Raw genomic sequence first — 26,379 nt, 5'->3', positions numbered from 1 at the left:
GTCTTTGATTTAAGAATAATTTGTCACACACGCATATTATTATGCAGTGATTTCTGGACAGTTATTTTACAGACTTATGGGTGGACAGGGCTCAGTTTAACATAAAGCCCACTCTCCTCATGGCTAGGCTTTATGTTCACAGACAACAGTGGTAGAATACAGCTATTAAGCTTTTTCTTACTGCTGAGATGATAATGTATGAATTATAGAATCCATAATATTCTGTCTATGAACTACATCAACTACATGTTTTGGGGAATGAATTAAACACGCTTGTCAATTAAACACTATTTAAGTATACAAAAGTATACTTTTTCTCTCAAGCTCCCCAACACCTTTTGCCTTTTCAAGTGAATCATTACGATGGCAGCTCAAAAAAGTAAGTTTTTCATTCCAATATGTACAATAGATAGCTTTCTACGCGAGGCTCTATGACAACCAACTTTCTGCCTTTGAACTGTGAGCTTTTAAAGATCTTAACACTTTTGACTTTAGATGTGGTCAGAAGATGGGCAGTGCACACTATTTTAAGCTCAATCAACTTTCCAGATGATGCGTTTTTGTTGGATTGGAAGGCATGCTGAGACTTTGCTGAGATCCTGCTGCACCTCATCAATCAATCAAATGTCATCTTGTTTATTAAGCAGAATTGTCCAAGAAACCGTGTTGTGACCAAGTGTCACAGATTTGGTGTGCAGCTTTGCCTGGCATTTGGGAAATGCAAGGCATTTGTAATTAATGTTCAAAAAATGTCATTGAGGAAGTCGTTGAGGACGACAGAGAAGAATATCAAGAGATAAAAACAAGAAGAATATAAGTAAAATTAAGTGAACCTGTAATTAAGCTGGTATCTATCTCTGGTTGCATATTTCTGTGAGATTCTGTAGTTTGGCAATGACTTGTGTGGAATTACTCAGCAGGCTTTAGTTAACAGCAACTGGTAGACACCTTTTGTCTCATATCAAAGGGGTTTGCTGTTCACTAAAGTTTCCAAAGGCTTGGCTCAAAGTCAAGGATGAAAAAAGTTTAAACTGTATTCATCACAGTTTTATTAAATGATGATTTATCATTTATTTGGTTTAATATTGATGTGTCCAGTTCAGGTCTCAAAATAATTAAGCAAACTTGATCAAATTAGACATCCTGGAATGCAGTAAAATGTATACAGTGTGTAGCGCAAGTACTCAAACATTTGGAACTCATTTCACTTGTAAAGCAAGAAATTACTGGTTAAATGCAGTAGTGGGGAATCCTGGAAACAGCTTTCCGCTAAAATTGTGCTTCTGCTGCCACCTATTGTAATAAGTAATAAATGGTAATGTCATAATTAAAGGAGTAGCACATTGATTTTTCAGTACTGATTTACACTCTGTAGTCTGTCTCTTGTTTAGGTTCAAATAAATTTGGATTGAAGGATTCCTGCTGTGCCAGATCTTAAATATGAAAAATATTGTTGAAAGTCATGAACAGTCTGCACAGTTCGATTGAAAAGGCTGTTTATAAAAACATAACAGATGTAGATAAAACATTTGTCACTGATTTCTTAAAACTCATTGAACATAATTCCATCATCACCAATGAGACGGACTCCTCGCAACACCCCAATGTTGTATTTTATTAAAACCACAAGGAAAGATGGACTGCTCCTGTCCCACTTTGTGAAGGGTGTTGGTGTGTGATGAGTGGCGTCCCAGTGTGATGGACAGTTGGATCTTCATGGAGAAATGATCGAAACGGTTTCCTTAACCTGCCATAGCCAACACAAAAGAACAGCTGTAGTTCAGCATCATGACAAGATGGTTTTACATTTCAAACCTCCTCAATATCCACTTTGTGGACCGTGGACGATTACAGGAACAAAGATCTTCACTTCTCTGTGTTTTTATTTTTAATTTGTTATTATCAGTTTCCTTTTAGTTGCATTAAGAAATGATGAAAATTAACATACCAGTGATTTCAGAAAAGTTAATCATAAGAATTTCAAAAACATTAACTTGCAGCTGTTGTAAAGTCCACATTAATAATTGATTGATTGTTTCTCATAAATTTCTGATAACGGTGGGTTTTCCAAGTGTTTAGTTACAGCTACTATGATTGTGTATCGGTAAGAAGTATGGAATATTTTGATGAAATGTGTCAACATTAGCATGTGAATATTGTTTTCATCTCAAATTGCTAATCAAAGCTTGAATGTGTCAATCAGGTTGTTAAAAATTTAATCTATTAAATCTTAGGATTGATACCTAATAGAAGATCTGAAAAATAAGAAGATTTCTTACTACTGTACTTCCATAAGAATTTGTCATCTGGTTTTATGTTATAATATACTTTACAGTATATGCCATTTTTAGCCACACAGAGATGCAGACAAGCACGCACACACACTCATTATTATTATTATTATTATTATGTTAATATTTATTTGCAAATTTGTATTTAGTACCTGCACTGAGCTCTTCACCAGCATCTGCATCTCCTCTTGATTCACACACAATTTCAGTTCCTTTCCTGCTTCAGACAACTCTTCAGAAGGGCTCAGCGTGTTTGTCAGAGTCATCTTCTGGAGACTTTCATTCACTCTGGGAACACATAGAACCCAAGACTCAATAGCATTCTGCTTTTTACATGCAGTCTAAAATAGGGAAACCAAACTGCCGCTCCACATTTATACACATTAACAACCAGATCAGCCATCAACAACAATCAGAGTGTTGTTTTAGTAAGAACAGTAATAAAAAATATATTATTAATGTCGGAAGAAAATAACATCAGAATTATCAATGTGTTTGCCCATGCAGATTGTCGTTGTGCTTTTTTCTACCCATCTGGCATAGCCCTGCCTGACTGGAGGCACTCACTGTCAGTTTGACACATATACCATCAGCAACAATGATGGGGAAAGTAAATTAGAAAGGGTCCTCTATCCAGCTTCTCAGCTGGCACAAGCAGCAAACAGGCTTCACTCAGAATATCCAGTGTTGACAACAGATTTATTTTGCTAATGTGAACCAGTGCATCTGACTGAAACTTGCTTTGCTGTTCCATGGTCAACGTAAAACAGATATGGCCCAGCATTCTAGCTATTGTTGTGTTGCAGACCTTTGTTGATCTGGGGATGGACTGCAGGCCTGGATGGTGTCCATCAGCTGAACTCTGACCGCTTGTCCTTCTGGGGTCGACAAAACATCAGACACACTATATCCAGGGAACAGATGCATGAGCATAGGGGATACCTACATACAGATATACAGACATAGACACACACACAGACAATATTTTAAAGTCACACAATCTTGGTATATAAATAAAATAGATGTTAATTACGACAGAAGTCACAGTCTTCTAATAGGACTATATAATTATTAACTAAATAACAATTAAGCAGAATTTATTATATGTGATCAACCAGAAAATTATTTACAAACCAGATGTATTACCGTGTTGGCCCAAATATAAGACGACCCTGATTATAAGACGACCCCCTCTTTTTCAAGACTCAAGTTTGAAAAAGACTTTGAACACCAAATTTAATTTTTATTTAATTTAATAATTACAGCACATCTCCGTACATTACACTCTGTGACACCATATTTCACAGCTGCTTTGCAATTGTTTGAAGACTCTGCCTCATTTATCACCATCATTTTGAAGTTTGCATCATAACTTCTCCTCAGCTGCCAACCTGGCCGATCTTCGACCCACTTTTCTCCAGATTGTCGCTACGTTTCTCCATTTTCTGTTATCTCTTCTCTTATTTTCTTCTCTTTTCTTTCTTACCGCTATTTTTATTTTTGTTCTTCGTGCTACCGCTATTATTATTTTTGTTCTTCGTGACAGGGGTTCGCGTTTGCCTGTGGAGTTAAGTTCAGCCTCCGCTTTAAAGATATCAGGCGCCATCTAGTGCTATGAATGGATATAACGTCTAGACCCCGAATGTAAGACGACCCCCACTTTTTCAGTCTTATTTCAAAGCAAAAAACACCGTCTTATATTCGGGCCAATACGGTATTTGACTTAAGAATCCATAATATTCAATGAAACAAAGCTATATCTACAGCACCATGGAATGACGAATAAATGAAATGAAAAAAAATATCCAGATACAACGATTTGTCAAACTCGTCAGGCTTTAGCGTTTACATAACTTTAGTATCTCCTTGATGACCTCACAATGAGATGGACAGGTTGATGTTACATTGTGTTAGTTTCATATGAATCACATGAATCAGTGGGTCTGAACTGATGAAGAACTAGCCTCTTCATTAGTGGGCTCCAGAATCAGCATGCAGATGAAGTCTTGTCTGGCGCACTTCATGTTTAGGAGTTTCCGGTAGGCCTTAGATCTGTTCTCATAGTACTGACTTGCTGTAGGATTGTATTGGATAGCCAGAGAAAACATGTCTGCTGCTTCCCGAAAATGCCTGCACAGACACACAAATACACTCATGAACATGGGATCTGAGTAATTTAAGGTGACCTTTCCCTCTGGGTTTCCCCCTGTGAACATGTTTCTGATGTTCTCACCCGTCCTGGAAATGCAGAAAGCCTAGTGTGTTGTGCAGGACTGCAAGTCGAAGTCGGACAGTGGGGTCATCAGGTTGCATCATGTCCTCGGCCTGCCGATAATCAGCCAGAGCAAACCACCACTCGGTTTGCTTAAAGAAGCAGTCTGAAACACACGTATGCACACACAACTGAATACCTACCCAAATACAAATAAATGCATCCTACTGGCCAACATAATCATCTGTTAGTCCACAACAACTTAAAACTTTAAACGACAATGAAAGATGCTCTAGGTTCATATGCACAGGCTTGTCCAAAGCTAAAGTTTGCAGTAATATCAAACAGTGAAAATCAGAAAATTGTCAACAATAAGAAATAACAGCTAATTAATGAATAATCAGATAACTGTAAATCATGTATTCAACTAATTCCATAGGTTGTTTTGATTATCAAATGGATTACTAAATACAGAGATCAGTCTGAGCCCAGAATTGACCCCCTTAAAAGTCTGATGTGGATAAAGGGCCAGATCCAGTCTCCCTTTTATTAATGCAAGATTACAGAACATTTCTGCAATTTATGTATATTCTCAGGAATAATAAAGAAAACAAGCTAATTTAGAAGTCTTTGATATCTGTGACATTTTGTAATTTGGTGCTTATCTAAATCTACCCAGTAAATCAGTTTGACTTTGGATGTCGTCTTTGAATTAAAGGTGACTGTTGGGCCTAAATGGAGGTCAAAACTCTGCTAAGTTTTATTTTAGCTTATAGAGCAGTAGTGCTTTATTAAGTGTGTATTAAGAATTTCAAAATCACCACTGCTGAGGATAAATTTAGTAAGGGAATAATTTCTTTTTTGTGTTATGCAGTGTTCCTTTCACATTACTGCAGAGTATAGTCTACTCGACCGCAAAGGAATGTTGATCAGGTTTGTCGGGTTCCACTTGTTTCAGTACCACACGCAACACTAGATGTTCTATCCCTTTCATAAACAGACATTGCAGGTTTAAGATAAAAATAACTTTCTACCTGCAGCAGTAGCAGACTGATTCACAGCTATGATACACTGTGATACACTGTGATTTATTAAGGTGTTTTAATCCATAAACACACACACACACCACACACACACACACACACACACATACACACAGTCCAAACCTCACCTCCACGGTTTAAGTAGAGGCCTGCCTGCCCCTTCTCCTCCTCGATGGCCTTGTTGAGAAGCAGAGTGGCCTCAGCAAAGAGGCGTCTGCTGAAGCACTGAATGGCAAGGTCATTGAAGGTGAGAACCAGTTGAAAATGGGCCTCCTCTTGTACAAAGGCCTCTGATTGACCTCTGATCTCCTCCTTCTCCTCACTTAGCTCCACAGCCTGGATGAGATCTTCAATGGCTGCTCTGAAGTCTTTAAGGCGCCGATGCAGAATCCCCCTGATGGACAGAAGTTTTGTGGGAGGAAAATGGTTGAGGATTGTTGTTAAGTTGTCCGAATCAATTTCTCATCCTCTCTGTCCACCTGAAGGAATGGACAGCCTGGAAAACAAGTTGATTGTGGAAAATCTAGATAGTTCCTGGTGACTCAGAGGGTGACCCCAGAATACACGCTATACTGTTGAGATCCTTTCAGATGAAAGGTCAAAGTTCTGAGCCACAAGAGCACTGTCCTTAGATGATGAGACTTCACAGAAGAGAGTGATTTTGTAACTGAGAGATGTGTTCCACAGGAATCATCCTTCTATACTCTCATTTGTAAAATGTCATGTATTTTTCACATTGGTTGGACTCACCTGAACATGTAGAGCCATGCGTTTTGTTGGCAGTACTCCAGAGCAATATTGGTCAAGCAGAGGGCTTCAGGCAGCTGACCAGTCAAGGCTCTGTCCACAGCTTTCTGTCTAGCCTGTTCACTAACTTCATGACTCTGCAGTAGCATGACTCCAGCATTGGGACACGTGGGGTTCAATGCCAACGCCGACTTAATGTCTTCATAACAGAGCAATGTCTGCATGAGAAAAAGCCCATGCTTTGTTTTATTTTTTATAGTGAGAATGCAACTTTGACCAGTACAAACATAGTCTTTTTCTCTTACAAGGTAATACTCATCTTTCTCTCATGAATTATCTTGACTCATGATTAACACCAGCTAACATGAAATGTAAAGAGCATATACTGCTGTTCATCAGGCGCTTGAAGTATAAACGGTCCCTGCATTTGTAACCTTGTTAAGTAGTTTGTGCAGTCTAGCTCTGAGGATGTAAAGGTCAGAGGTGTGACCATCAGACAGCATCCAGTCATTCACCAGCTTCAGACAGTCACCATGGTGGCCTGCAGCTGTCAGACAGGCCAGTCTGGGTTGAAAGATACAAAATACATTAATGAGCAAAATGGGTCGATTACAAACAAAACCAGAATGAGAATCATAAATAACAAAACTGTATTGCAAATATCAAATCTATCACACAGCAGTACTTCAAGCTTCTCAAATATGAGTAAATGTCCTATAATTTATTTCATGTGTTATGGTAATATATTGAAACATACAGGACATGTCTGTATAACAACAAAATGTTGTTTTCAGGTTAATTATGTCAGTCCAAGCACAAAAGCACAACTTTACTCTGGGTTTAGCAGTGTGGGTCCTGACCTTCTGACCTCGTAGGCCCTACAGCCAGGCTTCATCTCTGCAGCTTTGCCAAAGGTCTCCAGGGCCACCTGGTAAAAACCTTGATCAAACAAGCACTGACCCTGGGGATGAGACGAAACACAACGAGCCCCATTAAATTTTTGAAGTCTAGACATTTATCAGATTTTTTTCCATAAAGGCTGCCTTGTAATAAGTGTATCATCAGAATCACAGAAACATAATAATTGTTTCCTGCTCTGGAAATTAAATTTTGACTGACAAATCAAATCTGTTTAGACAATTCAAATGTTTGGTTAATGCTACTATGATGAATAATTTAATTTCTTGTATACAACATTACTATTTTTGATCATAAACAGACATAAACCATTTTACTTAGGCTATCTAAATCAACAAATCAGCTGAGCGTTTCCTATAGCGCCGTACCTTTCTCAGTGAGTAGCAGGTTACTCATAAAAACAAACCCATTTACTAGTGTTTATTAGGATGTCACTCATTTGTTCTGATACTATATTTGTGTCCATACTTCAGGAAAAGCATTAAACTCCCACCTGATCAGAGATGTGCTCTGGAGAGTCATACCTGGAGATAGTAGATGAAGCTTAAACGGGTCCTAAAGGCTGTGGGCTCCAGGAGTTCCGCCCTGTTATAGCAGGCCGCTGCTGACTGAAAGTCACACAGCTGAAGGTAGGCCTCTGCCTGACTTACATGTAACTGAGTCTAAAAAGCAATTGGTGATTATTTTCATACCAATGTAAAAAGAGGAAGTACAGAAATACAAACAGTGCCTCTGGAGTGCAATAGAACATCTCGCACCAGAAGACACGAGCAACAGCATCAGGAACGTGAACACACTGGTGAAATGAAACCAGCAGAGAGGTCACACACATGGGTCTGCGGTGAACTGATGTTTGCTTTAACATTTGCATAGAGTTTTGGATTATAACCAGAAGCAGCTTAGAAATAAAATTGATTCAATGCCATTTTTGGTTGACACAAAAAATTGACATACTTGATATAAAAACAAATAAAAAAACAAACAAAAATATAATAAATTTAAAATTCATTAAACTCATCATTTACTGTTGAAACATGAGTCATTAAATACAGTAGGATTTCACACAGGTAAGGTTTCCCTTTTATTAGGCACCTGGTTTGGCTGAAGTGAGATAGCTTTAGAGAAGTAGATCACAGCCTTCTCGTAGTTGGACTTTCCTGCTGCCTCTTTTCCACTTTCAAAACTGCAAAGAAAAACATCAATAGTAGTAATAGTAATGGAAATAATATCAACCAACATATAGAAGGCACAAGATTGGCTTTGTGTTTGAAGTTTACACAGAACAAAGCAAAGACCCTTTACTCAATGTAATTTATGTTTCTCACAGTTCTGCAGCCCTGCTGTGGATGATCTGACTGCCCTGCAGCCCTGGTCTCCGGACATGTTCCCGCTGCTCTGTGAGAAATAAACGGAGGTTTTCAGCCTGTGGGGGTAAATCAGTTCAGAAAAAAACTTTACACTCGAGCTGTACCACAGAACAAACTGAAAGATTTTTTTTTTTGTTAATAGAACTATATCTTAATCTTCTTTTTCAACATTTACTTAGCTGTTAGCTGGAGATTCTTGGTAACTCTGCTAATTAAAAAACATTTGTTTACCGTGAGTTCATTGCTCTTCGCAGCAGTGGCCATTGTCTCGATGCAATGGCTAATATTAGTTCTAAGGCTACTCCTTCAATATGACAGTACAGTACTGTATTTCTCATCCAGGCTGCATCTTATAATTGCTTATGTCAGGTAAATTGACATGTCACCATAGAAACCAACTACGGCACTCCTAGAGCTAAAGGCGGGCGGGGTTCTGTCTTTAAACAAAGAGTTTTAACTTGGAACAAGATAATAACACCACGTCTTTTCCGTGTCGTTTTAATCCCACCAAGATTATATAGTGTCATATATAGCATGCACCGCTGTTAGTATTGTTTAAAAGTACAACCAAAATATTGCATATGCGTAAAACATATAGATTCTATACGATTCTGGTTACAGATTTAGTGAATATCTTTAATGGGTGACTGATTTACATCTAGAAATGACTCCATTTTTAGCGGTCATGGCGTTTCTCTCTTTCGACAAACTTCGGCTTGTCAGTGAAAACAAGAATTTGCTCAATAATTCGATTTAGCATTGATTAAATAATGGATCAGATGTTCAGTTTAACAAATATTGTAAGAAATTAATCCAAAATTCTGCAAATGCAATACTCAAATAATCTGACCACTGAATTGGGACACAGCGGTAGTTTCACATTTACATTTCATATACTGTACTGTATATACTGTACTGTAATAACTTCTTTCTGCGAGGCGACTTTTATTTTGAAATCAGGAAACAACGTCTTCCGGTCAGATGATCAGATGACTCAAATGTTGACAAAACGAGTCGTGAAAAAACCGGCGTGAGGAGCAGCATTCACGGAAAGCTCCGACGGTAGGTGTCTGGTCGGGGGCGAATTAAACGGTACAGATTGCTTTCTGATTTTAGGATGTTTGAAAAGAGTGGATGTTTTGTTTGCGACTTATTTTGATATAGTATATTCCCTTCGATTTCGTCCACGTGTCACAGCAAATTGTCAATTTATTCAGTGTTGATTGGGATTTGTAGACGAGCCTGACCCGGGATCCATGTGAAAGGTGATCACGAGTATTGACCAGAACGCTCAGCTGCTGTCAGGATGGCCATCCAGGGCGAGAGGAGAAGGCTGCTGGATTCCGAGGGTGAAGATGAGAGTCCGACGGGACTCATGTCCGAGCAGGAGGCTTATCTGAGGTCAATTGTTAAATGAATAGGACGATAGTGAGATAATCATTTCAACTGCATTCTGTATAATCAGTGTAATCAACTCTAAAGATTAGCCAGATGTGATCAGAACTAGTACATACAAATATGCTTTGTTAAAGAACCGTGTCAGTGGTTTTGCAAAAAATTCTAAGGTATTTAAATCGTTAAAATGAACTTTTTCTGTTTTTCGAAAGATCAGTGTGTCTAGTTTTTGCCAACTAGTTGGATCCAATCAAGTCGGGTGACATTTTAAAAATGTTACATCATAATTTTGGTGTTACCCTTCTGCACAAAGAAGTTGGTTTGCTCTGCCAAGATACAAAGATATATTAAAAAATGTCTTAAGAGTTGAAGCTTGCAAACACACTGATAAGTAGTCATATGTTTGATTACAACATCAGTAAAATCATCTACCTCTATAATGCTCCATTTGATAACATCAGACATGATCACAGGACTACTCTGTACAAGGTTTACTGAAATCAAGTTATGCCTTTAACATTTATTTTACTTTCTGCTACTGTTAAAACATGTTTTATCGAACTTTTAACACTCTTTGATCACCCTATATGTCGATAGAACATGAACATAAATGAATTCTAAGTAATGACATGCAAAAACCTGTGGTACTCTACTCTTTAAGTGGGACTTCTTAATGTGCAGAAGGATTTTTTGAAAGCTGCTGATTGTGTTCATGTTTATCCCACTGACCTTCGACCTTTTCATAACTCTCTGTTACTCTTTCTCTTTGCAGTAAAGTGAAGAATAAAAATTTGTACCTGGCAACATTTGCAGCTGTCCTGGGTCCTATGAGTTTTGGGTTCGTGTTGGGATACAGTTCTCCTGCCATTCCTGAACTCTCCAAGATCTCAGACCCTCGGCTGCGGCTGAACGATGACCAGGCCTCCTGGTTTGGGGTATGATGGCAGCCATGACGATTTGACGTCACATGACTTCACTGACTTGTAGTTTTATCTTGTCAGCAATGTTAGTCATCACATGGTTCCCTAATGCACCCTGTGGGATTGACTTCAGTTTAAAGCCTGTAATCATCATATAAAGAAATACATAAAAGATCTCCTGTAGTTGCATAAGTGAATTTGGTTGACTTCGATTTCTTGTAGGGGACAACATTTGTGTTTAGAGGTAAACATGGACATGTAATTTGTATCTAAATCCTCACTGGATCATATATACTCAATAATAATAATAATAATAATAATAATAATATTGAAATACTCAAATAAGAAGACAGTGACACAGCTTTCCATAATTAGCCTTAGATTTATTCTATTTAGTCCTTAACGTTTGTCATTTAGGGTTCTTGTGTGTGTGTGTCTGTGTGTGTGTGTGTGTGTGTGTGTGTGTGTGTGTGTGTGTGTGTGTGTGTGTGTGTGTGTGTGTGTGTGTGTGTGTGTGTGTGTGTGTGGTTCATTCCGATGGTAACATGAGACAGTCAGTGTACAGTATTCTGTTTATTCTGATAAGGTTAGCTTGTCTCTGGCAGAGGCTCAACAGCCTGACAAGGCTGCCTCCATTTTATAATACACTGTATATGAGCAGAGCTTGACTTAATTGAAATATGTTCTAATTTAGTTCATCCAATTCTATATTTATAGAATGACCCACGTGGACGCTCTCTTCATGGAAGTAGACTTGGAGTCACATTTACTGTCACTTTTTGACACTTGTGTGACTCATGTTTTGTTCTTCTTAATACACACAAATCTACACAACCTATTCCAGATGAAGATGGCTATACTGTAGTGCATACATAGTGATTTATGCACAATTTCAGATGCAGTCAGTGTTAGATGACTGGCCATTACATTGTTCTGGTTGATCATCATTTCAAAAGAAGAGCTGGAAGTTTAATGTAAGATCCACTAAAAAGTCACATAACAAGCATCTAATTTTTTTTTTTTTTTTTTTTTGTTGGTTTGTTAACGGATGTCTCTAATTTTTCCCTTTAGCACCGAATACTGTTGCCGGGGACAGGAAAATGACTAAATTCTTAGAACTACTGTAACTCTTCTACTGTTCATGCCATCTATGTAATTCCAACAAATTCTGTGTCTATAAAATCATTCAGCACTGTACGGTAATGGCTTTGTTTTTGAGGGGTTGTGCTACTTTGGTGTTAGAATAATGATGTAAATAATTTACTGTAATTGAAATTAGCATCAAACTGAATATTACTGAGCAAGTCACGATTCCTTAGCAGATCTAAATTTTTTGGCGTGTCAGTCAACCTCAAGGTAAAACGCCTTATTAACTTCCTGAAGTTGTTTTTAAATTCAGATCTGTTTTTTAGTCCATAGTGACGGTGGGAGCGGCACTGGGTGGCCTGCTGGGTGGCTGGATGGTGGATAAGGTCGGCAGGAAGCTCAGCCTGATGTTCTGCTCTCTTCCATTCGTCCTTGGCTTCACTCTCATCGTTGCAGCTCAGAACGTGTGGATGCTTTACCTTGGCAGATCACTCACTGGCCTTGCTAGTGGAGTCACGTCACTCACTGTCCCAGTAAGAAGTATTTGTCATTCTTTTTCAGTGTTGTTTAAAAATTAATTATAACTTTTGTCTCTACCAGGTCATTGGTTCCGTAACTTGTATGTATGTTTCCGTGTTAGTAGGATCACAAAAGAATTACCTAGCAATTTTTCACTAACTTTAGTGGAAGGGTTGTTTTACACATAAACTAATTGATGAATCATCCTGAAACTGGGAGGAAGAGTAAGCATGTCTCAGCACGGCAGCTGCTAAATTTAAGAGTAAATCATAATAACTTGGATCAGTTTTTTTTTTTTCAGACAAACTTTCATTCCGTTCTAATGAGAGGCATCAGGTATGGGAGCTGGTGATCAAAGTATTGGAGAAATTTAGAGTGAGACAGAGAACATTAAAATGGTCATTGTATAAAATATATGGTATCTCATAGAAAAGAAATTTGATAAAATCACGTGACATTGGAAGTCCACCTTTAGCCAGCCTTGACTAAAATACATAAGGTTCAAAAAAATGTTCACAGGTTTTAATGTTAGTTGACTAATAATTGAAATAATTAATGTAATAATTAACAAAAATTATTGTAAATCGTAGAACTCAAAAATGTATCTATTGAAGTAACAAAGTAGTTATTATGACCCTGCTTGATAAATCCCAAGTTTTCAAGATTCATTCGTTGTTTTTTCTATCAATAAAATAAAATATTGTTGAGTGCTGGTCGATTACTGTTCTGTCAGAAATTCTGATCTTCCTTCTGTTCTGCATTTTTCTTCTTTTCTCCCTATACAGCTGTATATCTCTGAGACGGCACATGAGCGAGTACGTGGGATGTTAGGCTGCTGTGTACAATTCATGGTGGTGCTCGGCATCATGGGAGCTTATCTCATTGGTATGTAGCTCATCTGAACGTCTTCTGCTGTCGTAAATGGGAATTTGATTTTCTGAAACTGGCTGAATGTTTAAAGGAACAACGTAGAGTAAAGAATAACCTCAATATGACTGTAACACAGAGGTTTACAAGCTGTAAATCATTCATTACAACTTTACAGCATCCTTTGGTTATATAATGCAGAATTGGAAGTCTGTCTTTTCTATTTGTATTAATCTATATTAATTTTAACACCAGACATCTGACAACATGGTTTTTCATAAAGAGCTTTCTGAAGACCCTCATATCAAAAGATAATAGGCATCAGTCAGGTTGTCTGTACATCCATCATATACTTGTGAATGTGATATTTCACAATAACCAGGACAGAACTTCATTCTATTTGACACAAACATCCACTTGGCTGAAATCAGCTGAGCTGATTGGATTTTAAATATCAAGCTCACTGTGATCTCACAAAAATATTTTGGACCATGTCTCAAAAATTCATGACTTAGAAATTTGAATTAAGGTAATTAATAAGATGGAGTGATATACTGTATATTTATACAATACATCAAATTAAAATTTCACTACAACATACAGTACATGTCAATTATATTTTCCATAAAAGGTTAAGTCAGTCATCTTCAGATTACCACCGCTATATCCGCTGCAGTGGGTCACGGGGAGCCGGAACCTATCTCGGCGGCATAGGGGTGAGGTGGGGGACACTCCGGGCATGACGCCAGTGCACCGCGGAGCCACACACAAAGACATACAACCATGCACACACACACACTCATTCCTATGGGCAATTTGGACCAGCCAATCAACCTGAAGCGCATGCTTTTGGAGGACCCGGAGAGAACCCACACAGACATGGGGAGAGCATGTGAACTCCGCACAGAGCGGGACTCAAACCCGGGTCCGCCGTGTTGTGAGGCGGTAGCGCTACCCACTGCGCCACCGTGCCGCCTAAAAGGTTAAGTTAACCACTAAAAGTATCATTAAGTTTTTAATGAGTTATTAAATAATTGTTAGTAACTTAAATATTTAGCAATAATAATTGAACTTCTGGCAGTTAATTACCCTCTTAGTGGTTAGACGACCCAGTACGGCAGTCGTGTGACTAAATCAAGGCTTGTGGTGTGTGTAGCAACTTTTAGGTAAGAAGTCTCTTGACTTTCTATTTGGTCTTTGAAAATCAGAAAAGATGTGAACTTCATATCTAAACTTCGTATCTGATAAATGAAGCCGATAATGAAGTACTAAACCTGCAGCCCCAGTCTGTCGCCAAAACTGTCACTCTCTTTAAAAAGTGTCATACTAAAATACACATGTTGACGGACATGAAAACTGTTTTGATCTTTGAGGCTAATAGCGTTGATTTTCAATGAACTCAGTTGTTTCGACCTCCTGGGCATGTTTGTGGTGTTTCTGCCTTTTGAAGAACATCTTGTACAAATACTGAAAAAATAACATGGCTTCCTGCATGGGTGATTATACCAAAAAAAGATGTGTGTGCTCCACCTCTTTGTCCAATATTTGGATTTGTCCAAACTTACATAATGTTAGACATTGCGATATTTGTGTCAACAAGTGGAGTTCTGTAATGTTATGTCAGAAGTTGTTCCAAGGGTTTGCACATCTTGTAGCAAAAACTTGAATCGGGCCATTATTCAACTCTTTGGTCAGATAACTGAATTGGTGATACTTTTCTTTGGCATCCACCTTTGAACTTCAGTGAGTGTTTAAGATCTTCTGTGCTGACAGATTGATTGTGTGTGAGGCACTAATGGTTTACAGTTTTGTAGATTCCGACTGAACCTTCTATTAGAATTACCTTTATTGGCTAAGCAAAGGTTGCAATGAAGAGATGGATGTGATCATCCTCTGAGGTGATCAGTGACCTGTGCTTTTGCTTCAATGGGAGCCGCAATGATTGCCCCATGTGAACATGGCTGCTTCTGACTTCTTCTCCTTTTGGCTTTTACCTTCAGGGGTGCCACAGTGAATCAGTTGCCTCCATCTAACCCTGTCTTCTGCATCCACTTCTCTCACACCAACTACCTTCATGTCCTCTTTCACTACATCCATAAACTTCCTCTTTGGTTTTCCTCTAGGCCTCCTGCCTGGCAGTTCAAAACTCAGCATCCTTCTACCAATATATTCACTATCTCTCCTCTGGACATGTCCAAACCATCTCAGTCTGGCCTCTCTGACTTTATCTCTAAAACCTCCAACATGTGCTGTCCCTCTGATGTACTCATTCATGATCCTATCCTTCCTGGTCACTCCCAGAGAGAACCTCAGCATCTTCATCTCTGCTACCTCCAGCTCTGTCTCCTGTCTTTTCCTCAGTGACACTGTCTCTAGACCAAACAACATCACTGGTCTCACCACAGTTTCGTACACCTTTCCTTTAATTTTAGCTGAAACTCTTCTATTACACATCACACCTGACATTTTTCTTCACCCGTTCCACCCTTCCCGTACACACTTCTTCACCTCTTTTCCACAATCTCCATTGCTCTGGACTGTTGACCCTAAATATATCACGGCTCGAACAAGACTGGTGGTGAGAACCCAAAAGCACGACAGTGAAGCAGGCGAGTCAAGTCCAAAAACAGGTTTAATAAGACAGGCAGAACTCTGGTACCGGGGAATCAGTCCAAACAGAAGACTCAGGCAGACGGCAAGCAAACAGGCAGAGTCCAGTAATCAGGCGGGTCAAACACTGAAGGCAATCCAATGAACCAGGCAGACAAATCCGAGGAGGGGCACGCAGAGTCTGGGGAAACAGGCAGAGTCAAACACACAATCCAAATATGCCAGAGACGAACGCTGGAAGGTCAGGACGAACATTAACAATCTGGCAGAGAACTGAAGGCTGAGCTGGGTACATGAAGAGTGGTGACTGATTAGGGAGTGGCTGCAGCTGAGCGAAGGAAAGGCAGGTACAGGGAATTAACTGATTACAAGTGGGACTGGATCTGGAATGGCACGACATTTTAGTGACAGGAAAACAGGATAAAATAGTACAGAGATGTGACAAAGTACTTAAAGTCCTCCACCTTCTTGATCTCTTCTCCCTGTAACCTCACTCTTCCACTTGGGTCCCTCTCATTCACACACATGTACTCTGTCTTACTGTGGCTAACCTTCATTCCAAGACAAACCTCCACCTCTCTAGCTTCTCCTCCATCAATTCCCTGCTCTCATTACAGATCACAATGTCATCTGCAAACATCATATTCCATGGAGATTCCTGTCTACCCTCGTCTGTCAGCCTGTCCATCACCATAGCAAACAAGAAGGGGCTCAGAGCTGATCCCTGATGCAGTCCCACCTTCACCTTGAATTCCTCTGTCACACCTACAGCACACCTCACCACTGTCTTAGAGTCCTCATACATGTCCTGCACTGCTCTAACATACTTCTCTGCCACTCCAGACTTCCTCATACAATACCACAGTTCCTCTCTGGGCACCCAATCATAAGCTTTCTCCAGATCTACAAAAACACAATGCAGCTCCCCCTGGCCTTCTCTGTACTTCTCTCTCAACATCCCCAAAGCAAATACTACATCTGTAGTACTCTTTTTTGGCATGAAACCATACTGCTGCTCACAAATGCTCACTTCTTCCCTTAGTCTAGCTTCCACTACTCTTTCCCATAACTTCATTGTATGGCTCATCAGCTTTATTCCTCTGTAGTTGCCACAACTCTGCACATCCCTCTGCACTCCCTCCCTTGTTCTTAAAAAAGGGCACCAGCACACTTCTCCTCCATTCCTCAGGTATCTTCTCATTATCCAAGATCCTGTTGAACAACCCAGGCAGAAACTCTACTGCCACCTCTCCTAGAAACTTCCATACCTCCACAGGTATATCGTCAGGACCGAGGGCCTTTCCACTTTTCATCCTCTTCAATGCCCTCCTCACTTCATCTTGACTAATCTTTGCTACTTCCTGGTCCACAACAGCCAGTTCTTCTAGTCTTTGTTCTCTCTCACTTTCCTCATTCATCAACTCTTCAAAGTACTCTTTCCATCTTCCCATCACACTACTGGCACCTGTCAGTACACGTCCTACCCTATCCTTAATCACCCTAACCTGCTGCATGTCCTTCCCATCTCTGTCTCTCTGTCTTGCCAACCTGTATAGATCAGTCTCTCCTTCCTTACTGTCCAACCTAGCATCCAAGTCATCATAGGCCCATTGTTTGGCCTTTGCTACCTCTACTGTCATCTTATGCTGCATCTCCCTGTACTCCTGTCTACTCTTCTTAGTCCTCTCAGTGTCTCACTTCTTAGCTAATCTTGTTCTCTGTATGCACTCCTGTACCTCCTCATTCCACCACCAAGTCTCTTTATCTACAGTATTTTACGCACTATAAGGCACACTGGATTATAAGGCCCACCTTGAATGAAAGGCCTATTTTGAAACAGTTTTCACAAGATTAGAGCGCACCATATTATAAAGTGCATAGAAGAGTAGCTGTGGTTGCGTTATGCATCCACTAGATTGAACTGCGCTAAAGGGATTGTATTCCCGACTCTGCAGCCTTTTCTCAAATTTCAAGAGCCAAGTCACTGCTAGCCAACGGTGCCTGGCATGCTACAATTGATTTGCAAATGTGACACCAGACACAGCAGGTAACAGTGGGGGGGTGGGGGGCGCACCTTAGATTTGTGTATTCTGTCTGTGCTGTTGACCAGATAGGCAACAGCATGGGGGTTGAGGTTACTGCTGAGAGCTGAGAACTCATCTTCAGTGAATGGCCTATTTTTAAACTTTTTTCATATACAAGGTGCACTGAATTATAAGGTGTACTTCACCAAAGTCCAACCAGAATTTCTCCTTCTCCTCCAGCTCACATTGTACCTGTGGAGCATACCCACTAACAACATTGAACATCACACCTTTGATTTCTAGCTTTAGACTCATCACTCTATCTGACAATCTTTTTACCTCCAGGACATTCCTAACAAAATCCTCCTTCAAGATAACGCCTACTCCATTTTTCTTCCTATGTACACCATGATAGAACAACTTGAAACCTGCTCCTAAACTTCTACCCTTGGTTCCTTTCCACCTGGTCTCAGGACACACAGTATGTCTACCTTCCTCATGTCAACCAACTCTCTACCTTTTCCTGTCATTGTTCCAACATTCAACGTCCCTACTCTCAGTCCTATACTCTTGGCGTTCCTCTTCTCTCTCTTACAAACACGCTTTCCTCCTCTCCTTCTTCGACCAACAGTAGTCCAATCTCCACAGGCACCTTGTAGGTCAACGGCACAGATGGTGGTTATTGTTAACCCGGGCCTCGATCGATCCGGTATATAAGTCATAGATTTGATTCGCATGTTTCATGTGCCAAAAGTTTTACGTCAGATGCCTTTCCTGACACAACCCTCTGTATTTATCCGGGCTTGGTACCAGCACAATAAGACACTGGTTTGTGCCCTCTTGCGGCTGCATTTGCCCTCTTGCAGCTACACTGAACGTGGCTGCTTCTGACAAATATTGTTTAAAGAATGCTTTTCATTTTTATAGAACCAGCTGTGTCACATTAGCGGGGATATCAGAGGTTTGTACAAGAATCTTTGTTGACATGACATTTTACATTGATTCAGATGATCATATATTTGATTATATGTCAAATATTCCATGACCTAAAGATCTGTTTTTCCTTAAGATATCTTTGTCCGTTTCTCTTCAGCAAAAAATGAAAAGTGTAAAAAAAAAATTAAGTGGAACAATCAGATCAGTAGAGAAGTATATTTTTAGAAGCACTAGGTGGAGTGGAAAACTGGTTCTTATAGAGCTCCTCTGTCCTACAGACTTCAGTCTATTATAGGACGTTCAGTCTGTGCCATAAAGAGAACACAGTTTGATTTTAAAAAAAAAATCAAATTATCTTAAGTAAATTTCTTCAGGATATTGTGGGTCAACAGCCCCTCAATGATTTAAATGGGTAAAATAGGAGAATTGTTTTATTATATTAATGTAATGAAATAAAATGTTCTCTAACAGCAGTGGTGTAGCAGCTGCTTTTCAATCTTGTCATAAAAATGTTAGATCTCAAAAGTAACAAAAAACATGTTTCAGTTGTACAATTTCCTCTGGGATTAATAAAGTGTCTGTCTGTCTGTCTGTCTGTCTCTCTCTCTCTCTCTCTCTCTCTCTCTCTCTTTTTTATATGGAGAAATTGATATTGCATTGAAATAGTGATAGATTGCAAAAAGATCAATAACAGTGAGCTGCATTTCTTTTGATTGGTAAGTCTAGAAATGGGTACCGGTATTTAAATGAGATGCAAAGAAAAGAAAAAACTGGCTTCGGCTGAAATTAAGAATAACTTTTTTTAGCTTCCTGTATTCTTACTAACGGCCAGTAAGGAATGACTACTAGTTGATCTTGCGAAAATTAAATCGAAAAAAAATCTAAATGAAATTAAAATATCTGAATTTGACTTATGTGTGTGTGTGATGAATGGATTACACTATAAGGAGCACCTAAAAGCCTATAATTTTCTCATAACCCCGTAGTGCGCTTTATAATCCGATGCGCCTCTGATTAATATGGATTAATATTAATATTAGTATGGTTAAAAACAAGATCGCTGAAAAAAAGCCGGCAGTCTGGCCGGCAGTCATGCCGCGCCAGGAGGCGCCTTCACAAGGCACCACGCCCCCTAACAACGGTAGTCAAGGGGCGTCGCTGAAGTGCCGACTCTCACTCACCTGTCGGCTGAGAAGCCTGAGCCTGGGGAGAGCAGCGGTACGGGGCTACGATTCCGTGGCAAAAAAGGGAATTTTCAACAATTCTATTAATAAACTTTGACTGACTGACTGATGTCAGTATTTCCCAACTATTTGGCGCCGGAAATAACCCACTTTAAACTTAATTGGTCTAAAAAATGCCGTTGTGCTGGAATCTCGAATCTAGTGACGGTCCATAAATCACTGCTAGACAAAGGTGCCTAGTGTGCTACAATTGATTTGCAAATGTTGATACCTGAAACAACACGTTACGGGGGGGGGGGGGGGCACGGGGCGCATTTAACCTTGTGTATTCTGTCTGCATCGACGTGCTGTGAGATTCACGGCGGTGAGACACCGATGTTACTATGATTTAAACAGCGTCGCATTTGCCAATAAACTACCAGCCTGACATTAAAAACTCGTTATAAATTGTTAAGATCACACAGTGCACTGCACGTCACCTGTGACTGGACTACCGATGGATCGAAACAATATTTAATTTATAAACGAAGACGAACGTCTGAGCTTAAATATCCGCTTCGAACTTCAGATCAGGAAATACAGTAATCTGCCCTGTTCGAACGTGTTGTCCACTCGTAATGAATTAAACCAGTTTTTAATGTCAGATTTTTTAATATCAGTGTTGACTTCTTTCTAAGATAGCAAAGTGATCAAGTGATCAGGTTTCCTTGAGGCGCAGAATGGCTTCATTGAAATAACTATAGGGCCGTTCACAGCTGACTAAAGGTACTCACAGTCATGAATGCGCTAGCTAGTGGACGGATAGCGCAACTACCGCCACAAGTTTCTTTTAAATATTTAAAACATTTTTATTATATGCGCCTTATAATCCAGTGCGCCTTATAGTGCAGAAAATACTATTGGTTGAAGATGAAGTTGGTTTCATCCAGGATAAAGTACAATACAATGACACAATAAATCTGCTACATTATGCGTTTAATGTTATGTTATTCACATCATTTAGAAAATACTGACCATAGTGCTGTCTGTTTCAAGCTTTTCATTCTGACCATGTGATCTCATCATCCAGGTCTCTTCCTGGACTGGCGCTGGCTGGCGATCAGCAGTTCTATAGCCCCGACGCTGCTGATCGTCTTTATGTGCTTCATGCCAGAGACCCCACGCTTCCTGCTGTCACAAGGCAAGAGGCGTGAGGCAGAGGAGGCTCTACGCTTCCTGCGAGGACCAGACGCCCCCATTGAATGGGAGTGCTCCCGCATTGAGGATACCTGGGATGAGCTGGTTAGTCAGTGGTTAGTTCATATGGCTATGGTAGATTACATCAGCCAATGAGAATGTGGCCTGTAATCAAGTTGAGGAGACTGCTCTGGTTGAAGGGACCAAATAGTCTTGTTTATTGTCTCAGACAATGAAGAGTGACTGTCTGAATTGTCTTCTTCAGGGTTCCAACTTCCAGATGTCTGACCTGAAGGATCCTGGTGTCTACAAGCCTCTGATGATTGGCATCATGCTTATGTTTTTTCAGCAGATGACTGGAATCAATGCTATCATGTTCTATGCTGAATCCATATTTCAACAAGCAAATTTTAAAGTGAGAGGTTTCAGATTATCTATTTGTGGGCAAGTAACAGTGGGGAGTAGAACATAAATACAAAAACATCATAATTTACCATGGCCTCATAGATAAAATACACAACGACAAACAGACAAGAAAATATAATCAGTCAAATCTATGAAGTTTAATATATGGTTTTGTACAGCATTCCGCTCTGATCACCTGAACTCTGGTAAATTCAAAGAAATACAGTATTTTTGCTTTCCTGAGTTAAACCTTCCACAGAATCTTATGTCCATACATGTTTAGCACTTTTGTTAACTTAATGTGAAAATAAATTTGTGTTTTGGTAGACGAATAGGTGGTCCCGCAACACGTTGGCGATGTGTTTTGGTCACATCCTGCCTCTCACTCATAGGTAGCTAAGATATACTCCAGCAACACCCATGATCAGAAAAAGCAGCTAAAGACGAGAGGATTACGGTTGTCTTGTCTTGAAGAAATTGGATAGATGGATAAATGAATAGTTATGACTGTGTGGTCGTTTTGCAGAAGAGTGACCTGGCTTCAGTGATCGTGGGTGTGATTCAGGTGGTCTTTACAGGAGTGGCAGCTTTAATCATGGACAAAGCTGGAAGGAAAATCCTTCTTGTCATCTCAGGTATTTTCCATCAAATTAAATAGTTGTTTTAATAAATTGTGCATACATTTTTAATATATGAAGAAATGCTGGCTGCCAAAACTTGGAAGTCGCTGACAATAAGCCACAATTTCTCCAATTAAAATTCCCTAATAAAGGCATGTAATTTGATTATCGATTTATAACATTATAGTAAGTGGGTTTAGACTTCTTTTTTAAGTAAATAATTTCATCATTTCAACTCTTTCTTTAGCAAAAAACAAGCATGTCAAGCCATAACATTGTTTTCGCATTGATGACAAAGGTGTTGCCATGGCAATCAGCACATCAACATTTGGAGTTTACTTCTACCTAATGTCCAAACCTCAAAACAGCACTGTGCTGCTGGACATCCAAAACACTGTTGGTGAAGGACCTCACCCTGGCCTGTCCTGGCTGGCCCTGGCCAGCATGGTTGTTTTCATCACAGGTAAGAACTTTAATTTCAAATTGTTAACATGTACTCATCCGCAGTAAGACACAAAAGCCCTTCCCATATACATTTTTTGTATTTACAAGTGTTGTACATGACATATTTGGCCCCTAAAGACTAGGAGGACAGAAAGCTGATCGGGAACCAGAGGGTGAGGACTTGTGAGAAAGGGTTTGCATTAGGTTTCAGCTATTCTATATGTTTTCCCCTGAAGAATTTAGTATCAAAATAACGTTAGTTATAGTGTCTCCAAGAACAGCACAGTGGTGCAGTGGGAAGCATTGCTACCGCACAGCAAGTCGGTTCTGGGTTTGTGTCCCACTCTGTGTGGAGTTTGCATGTTTTACCAGTGTCTGCGTGGGTTCTCTCCGGGTTCTCCGGCTTCCTCCCACCTCCAAAAACATGCAATTCTGATTAATTGGATGGCTTCAAAATGTCTGTAGGTATGAGTGTGCGTGCGTGTTTGCCTATGTCTCTTTGTTGCTCTGCGGTGCACTGCCGTCGCGCCTGGAGTTTCCCCTGTGTCACGCCCAAGCCAGCTGGGATAGGCTCCAGCTCCCCATGACCTGCTATGGCGGACAAAGCGGAAGAAGATGAATGAATAAATGAATGAATGAATAAATGAGCAGTGTCTCCAAGTTAAGTGTGGTGTCAGGTACAAAATATGTAGTCCCCTGCAAAGAATAAAGCAATTTTAAAATTTAAGGCAACTACCTAGGTTGTTTCCAAGAACATGAATCATATGCATTAATTTGTCACTGTGTCCAGGTTTTGCTCTTGGATGGGGCCCAATCCCGTGGTTGGTCATGTCAGAGATTTTCCCTGTCAAAGTCAGGGGGTTTGCCAGTGCTGCCTGTGTCCTGACCAACTGGGGCTTGGCCTTTGTCATCACCAAAACGTTCCAAGACATGATGGTAAGTTCTCAGCAGTAAAGTACTTAATGTGTAGAGCTTTAGCGAGGTAAAAAATTGATTGTGTGGCATATTGTCCAGAAAGGACACAGATGAAGATATTAGTATCTCCTAATAACAGTTTTAGAGTGCAGGTTAAATAATTAATCAGAGGGTGACTTGGGTGTGACTACAGAAATGCTGAGGTAGCTTCTTAAACAGCTAGGAAGGTAGTTGGTATGATATCAGGACAGATTAAGGAAGACATGGTGTTGGAATAAGATATGCAGAGAGGTATAAGAAGAAATATAGTCGGTAAAAAATTTGGGATAGACTGAGAAATTAGGAAAGTAGACAAAAAAATTAGACTGAAAAAAGTTTCTTGAATTAGTTTTCCTTAATTTATCAAAGTGGAAAAAAATAATCAGAAAATTATGTCATAGTAAGTAATCATACCTGCAGCTCTAGCTTTTCAACCTATCCATTCGTCTGTGTATGTAATCTACTGAAACACTATAAAGCCTCATTCTCTGGGCTTTTCATCTATTTCAGTAAAAGTATGATTTTTTTTTTGTCCAGATCCTTCTAACCAGTGCTGGAACCTTCTGGCTGTTTGCCGCTATGTGCGTCGCCAATGTCATATTTACCGTTGCTTTCATCCCAGAAACAAAGGGTAAGACACTGGAGCAGATTGAAGCTATTTTCAGGGGGACATCTGGTCCTTGAAGCTACACATTCTTCTTTTATTATGAACGGTCAGTTCAGCCCTTGGTCCATGTGTGATCATTTTTAAGCCTCAAAAACAATTAAGCTAATCTAATCTGTCTTCATGAAGGTCACATTGAGCATTTTTGGACATTTTGGGATAGAGTTTTAAATGTATGAACTTTTTGTAAGGTGTCGATGACGTTGCTACAGAACTGAGATGTGTTTCTGATATTTTGTTAATCTATATGTGTTGATGAGGCCTGGTCCCACTTGCATCTTGATTTTAAATAATATAGTTATTAGACGAATAAAAACAGTTTTTAACAGGTCAAGTCTTAAGAAAAAAATAAATACATGTAATAAAGATACAATTTAATCACAGCTCCATAACCTATCCGGGAAACTCAGGATCACTTTGGTGAAATGGACCCCTGTGATTGTTTGTATGGTGAAGTGGACTCTTTTGTGGCTCTACCTCCAGTAAGTGATAAGGCTGTACTGCCCCTGCGAGTCTCAGTCCTGCCACTTACCTCTAATTTTGTATCGGCACGGGTTTAATGTCAATAACATGTAATGAATGTCACATGTAACACTAAGAACTTTACACTTTAAAATTAACATTTTGTTCCCACCCAAAACTTTAAGTATAATTTTTTTTATTTTTAAAAATCAGGGAAATGAAATTTCAAAAGTGTTATGGTGAAAAAAATTATTTTAAAATTATTCAAACCATTGCTCCTAATAATATAACACCAATAATCAATATTTACATTTTAACCAATCAGTGTACTACACAGCACCTGTCTTAGTCTTCACATGGTGTGTTACGCCGTATAATCACATAAATCAGATATGTTTGAATTCCTGTGCATCGCATTAATATTCTCTGGTGTTCTGGTGCTTTCCCTTAAAATAAAATGTCTTTAAGGAGTTTTACAGGACCTTCATTCCACTGATGACTTCTGAAGTGATTCTGCTCTTTACACTCACTGCTCACTCAATTAAAAGGGTTTACTTTATCATCCAACTTACATTCTGTGATATATCTGTCATCAGCAATAGAAATAACCAATTGTAAACCTCGTACCAGGGGATGAGTGTTTTTGTAACATTTTTGTAACAATTTTCTTGGGATTATCTGGTAAAGGGATAATTATAAAGTTCTTCCTCAAGAAGGAACAACTGCACTTTTTTCAGGTGATGTGATTTTTTTGATGTGAAATAATAAATGTTTTATATTTGTTCCTTGGATCTGTGAAGCCATGATATCTTACTTGATGTTTACATATATATCCTATTTATCTGTCTATATATATATATATATATATATATATAGACACACACACACATAAGGATACGGACACACATCCATACATGACTGTCTGAACTCAAATTAAGCGATTTATACAGATTTCATTAATTCATTACGTCAGTGTGAAAACAAATTTGTGTGAAATGTTTATGTGGGTTAAATCTCTAACACTTAAGTGTATTGTTGTAAGGCAGCAATGATTCAAACATTTTGGGCTTTATTATCGTTTAAAGTTTTAGCCTCCATTATATCAAAATATCCGTCCATCTTACACCGCTTATCCGCGGGGGTCGCGGGGGCAGCACCTTCAACAGGGAGCCCCAAACTTCCCTTTCCCCGGCTGTGATTAGGGGATCCCAAGGCGTTCCCAGGCCAGTGTTGAGATATAATTCCTCCACCTGGTCCTGGGTCTGACCAGAGGCCTCCTCCCAGCTGGACGTGCCAGGAACACCTCCCTAGGGAGGCGCCCCAGAGGCATCCGCACCAGATGCCCAAACCACCTCAGCTGACTCCTTTCCACGCGAAGGAGCAGCGGCTCTACTCCGAGCCCCTCGCGAATAGCAGTGTTTGTCACCCTATCTCTAAGGCAGACACGAGCTATTCTGGGGGCGGCAGTGGCTCAGTGGTAAAGCAGGCGGTAGAGCGTGTCATCCAATGCTCCTAAGATTGTTGGTTCAATTCCT

The 26,379-nt window shown here is 39.7% G+C and overlaps 2 protein-coding genes across 4 annotated transcripts; one reads left to right on the top strand and one right to left on the bottom strand.

Annotated features, from left to right (window-relative positions):
- Positions 1-1,059: 1,059 nt before the first annotated feature.
- Positions 1,060-8,947, bottom strand: LOC137592928 (tetratricopeptide repeat protein 16). The gene is made up of 13 exons (XM_068311415.1): positions 8,810-8,947; positions 8,537-8,634; positions 8,304-8,394; positions 7,736-7,873; positions 7,154-7,254; positions 6,728-6,857; positions 6,297-6,511; positions 5,675-5,940; positions 4,525-4,669; positions 4,256-4,421; positions 3,100-3,233; positions 2,444-2,579; positions 1,060-1,747 (listed from the first exon to the last, which is right to left on the bottom strand). The coding sequence occupies exons 1-13, from the start codon at positions 8,840-8,842 to the stop codon at positions 1,715-1,717; spliced, it is 1,686 nt and encodes a 561-aa protein (XP_068167516.1). The 5' UTR covers positions 8,843-8,947; the 3' UTR covers positions 1,060-1,714.
- A 630-nt stretch (positions 8,948-9,577) lies between these two features.
- On the top strand, positions 9,578-25,620 carry slc2a8 (solute carrier family 2 member 8). 3 transcript variants are annotated; one of them, XM_068311419.1, is made up of 12 exons: positions 9,578-9,640; positions 9,815-9,979; positions 10,746-10,908; positions 12,306-12,512; positions 13,284-13,383; positions 21,189-21,400; positions 21,561-21,710; positions 22,227-22,335; positions 22,619-22,783; positions 23,555-23,700; positions 24,256-24,349; positions 24,767-25,620. In XM_068311419.1, the coding sequence occupies exons 2-12, from the start codon at positions 9,885-9,887 to the stop codon at positions 24,772-24,774; spliced, it is 1,449 nt and encodes a 482-aa protein (XP_068167520.1). In that variant the 5' UTR covers positions 9,578-9,640; positions 9,815-9,884; the 3' UTR covers positions 24,775-25,620. The 3 variants fall into 3 exon arrangements, with proteins under 3 accessions (XP_068167520.1, XP_068167517.1, XP_068167518.1); XM_068311416.1 differs by having other exon boundaries at positions 24,256-25,620; XM_068311417.1 differs by having other exon boundaries at positions 9,616-9,670; positions 24,256-25,620.
- The last annotated feature ends 759 nt before the right edge of the window (positions 25,621-26,379 follow it).

The sequence above is a fragment of the Antennarius striatus genome, chromosome 3 (assembly GCF_040054535.1).
Source record: "Antennarius striatus isolate MH-2024 chromosome 3, ASM4005453v1, whole genome shotgun sequence".
Lineage (NCBI taxonomy): Eukaryota > Metazoa > Chordata > Actinopteri > Lophiiformes > Antennariidae > Antennarius > Antennarius striatus.
Note: the sequence above shows the minus strand (reverse complement) of the source record. Positions and strands in the feature narration are given on the sequence as shown.

Bases quoted from the DNA above. Each gene is read 5' to 3' on its own strand.
- LOC137592928 (XM_068311415.1), bottom strand. From the start codon at position 8,842: ATGGCCACTGCTGCGAAGAGCAATGAACTCACG. The intron at 8,395-8,536 runs GTGAGAAACATA...TTTTCTTTGCAG, and splicing joins CACAGCAGGGCTGCAGAACT to TTTTGAAAGTGGAAAAGAGG. The intron at 1,748-2,443 runs GTACTAAATACA...TGGCTATGGCAG, and splicing joins TGGTGAAGAGCTCAGTGCAG to GTTAAGGAAACCGTTTCGAT.
- slc2a8 (XM_068311416.1), top strand. From the start codon at position 9,885: ATGGCCATCCAGGGCGAGAGGAGAAGGCTGCTGGATTCCGAGGGTGAA. The intron at 12,513-13,283 runs GTAAGAAGTATT...CTCCCTATACAG, and splicing joins TCACGTCACTCACTGTCCCA to CTGTATATCTCTGAGACGGC. The intron at 23,701-24,255 runs GTAAGTTCTCAG...TTTTTTGTCCAG, and splicing joins AAACGTTCCAAGACATGATG to ATCCTTCTAACCAGTGCTGG.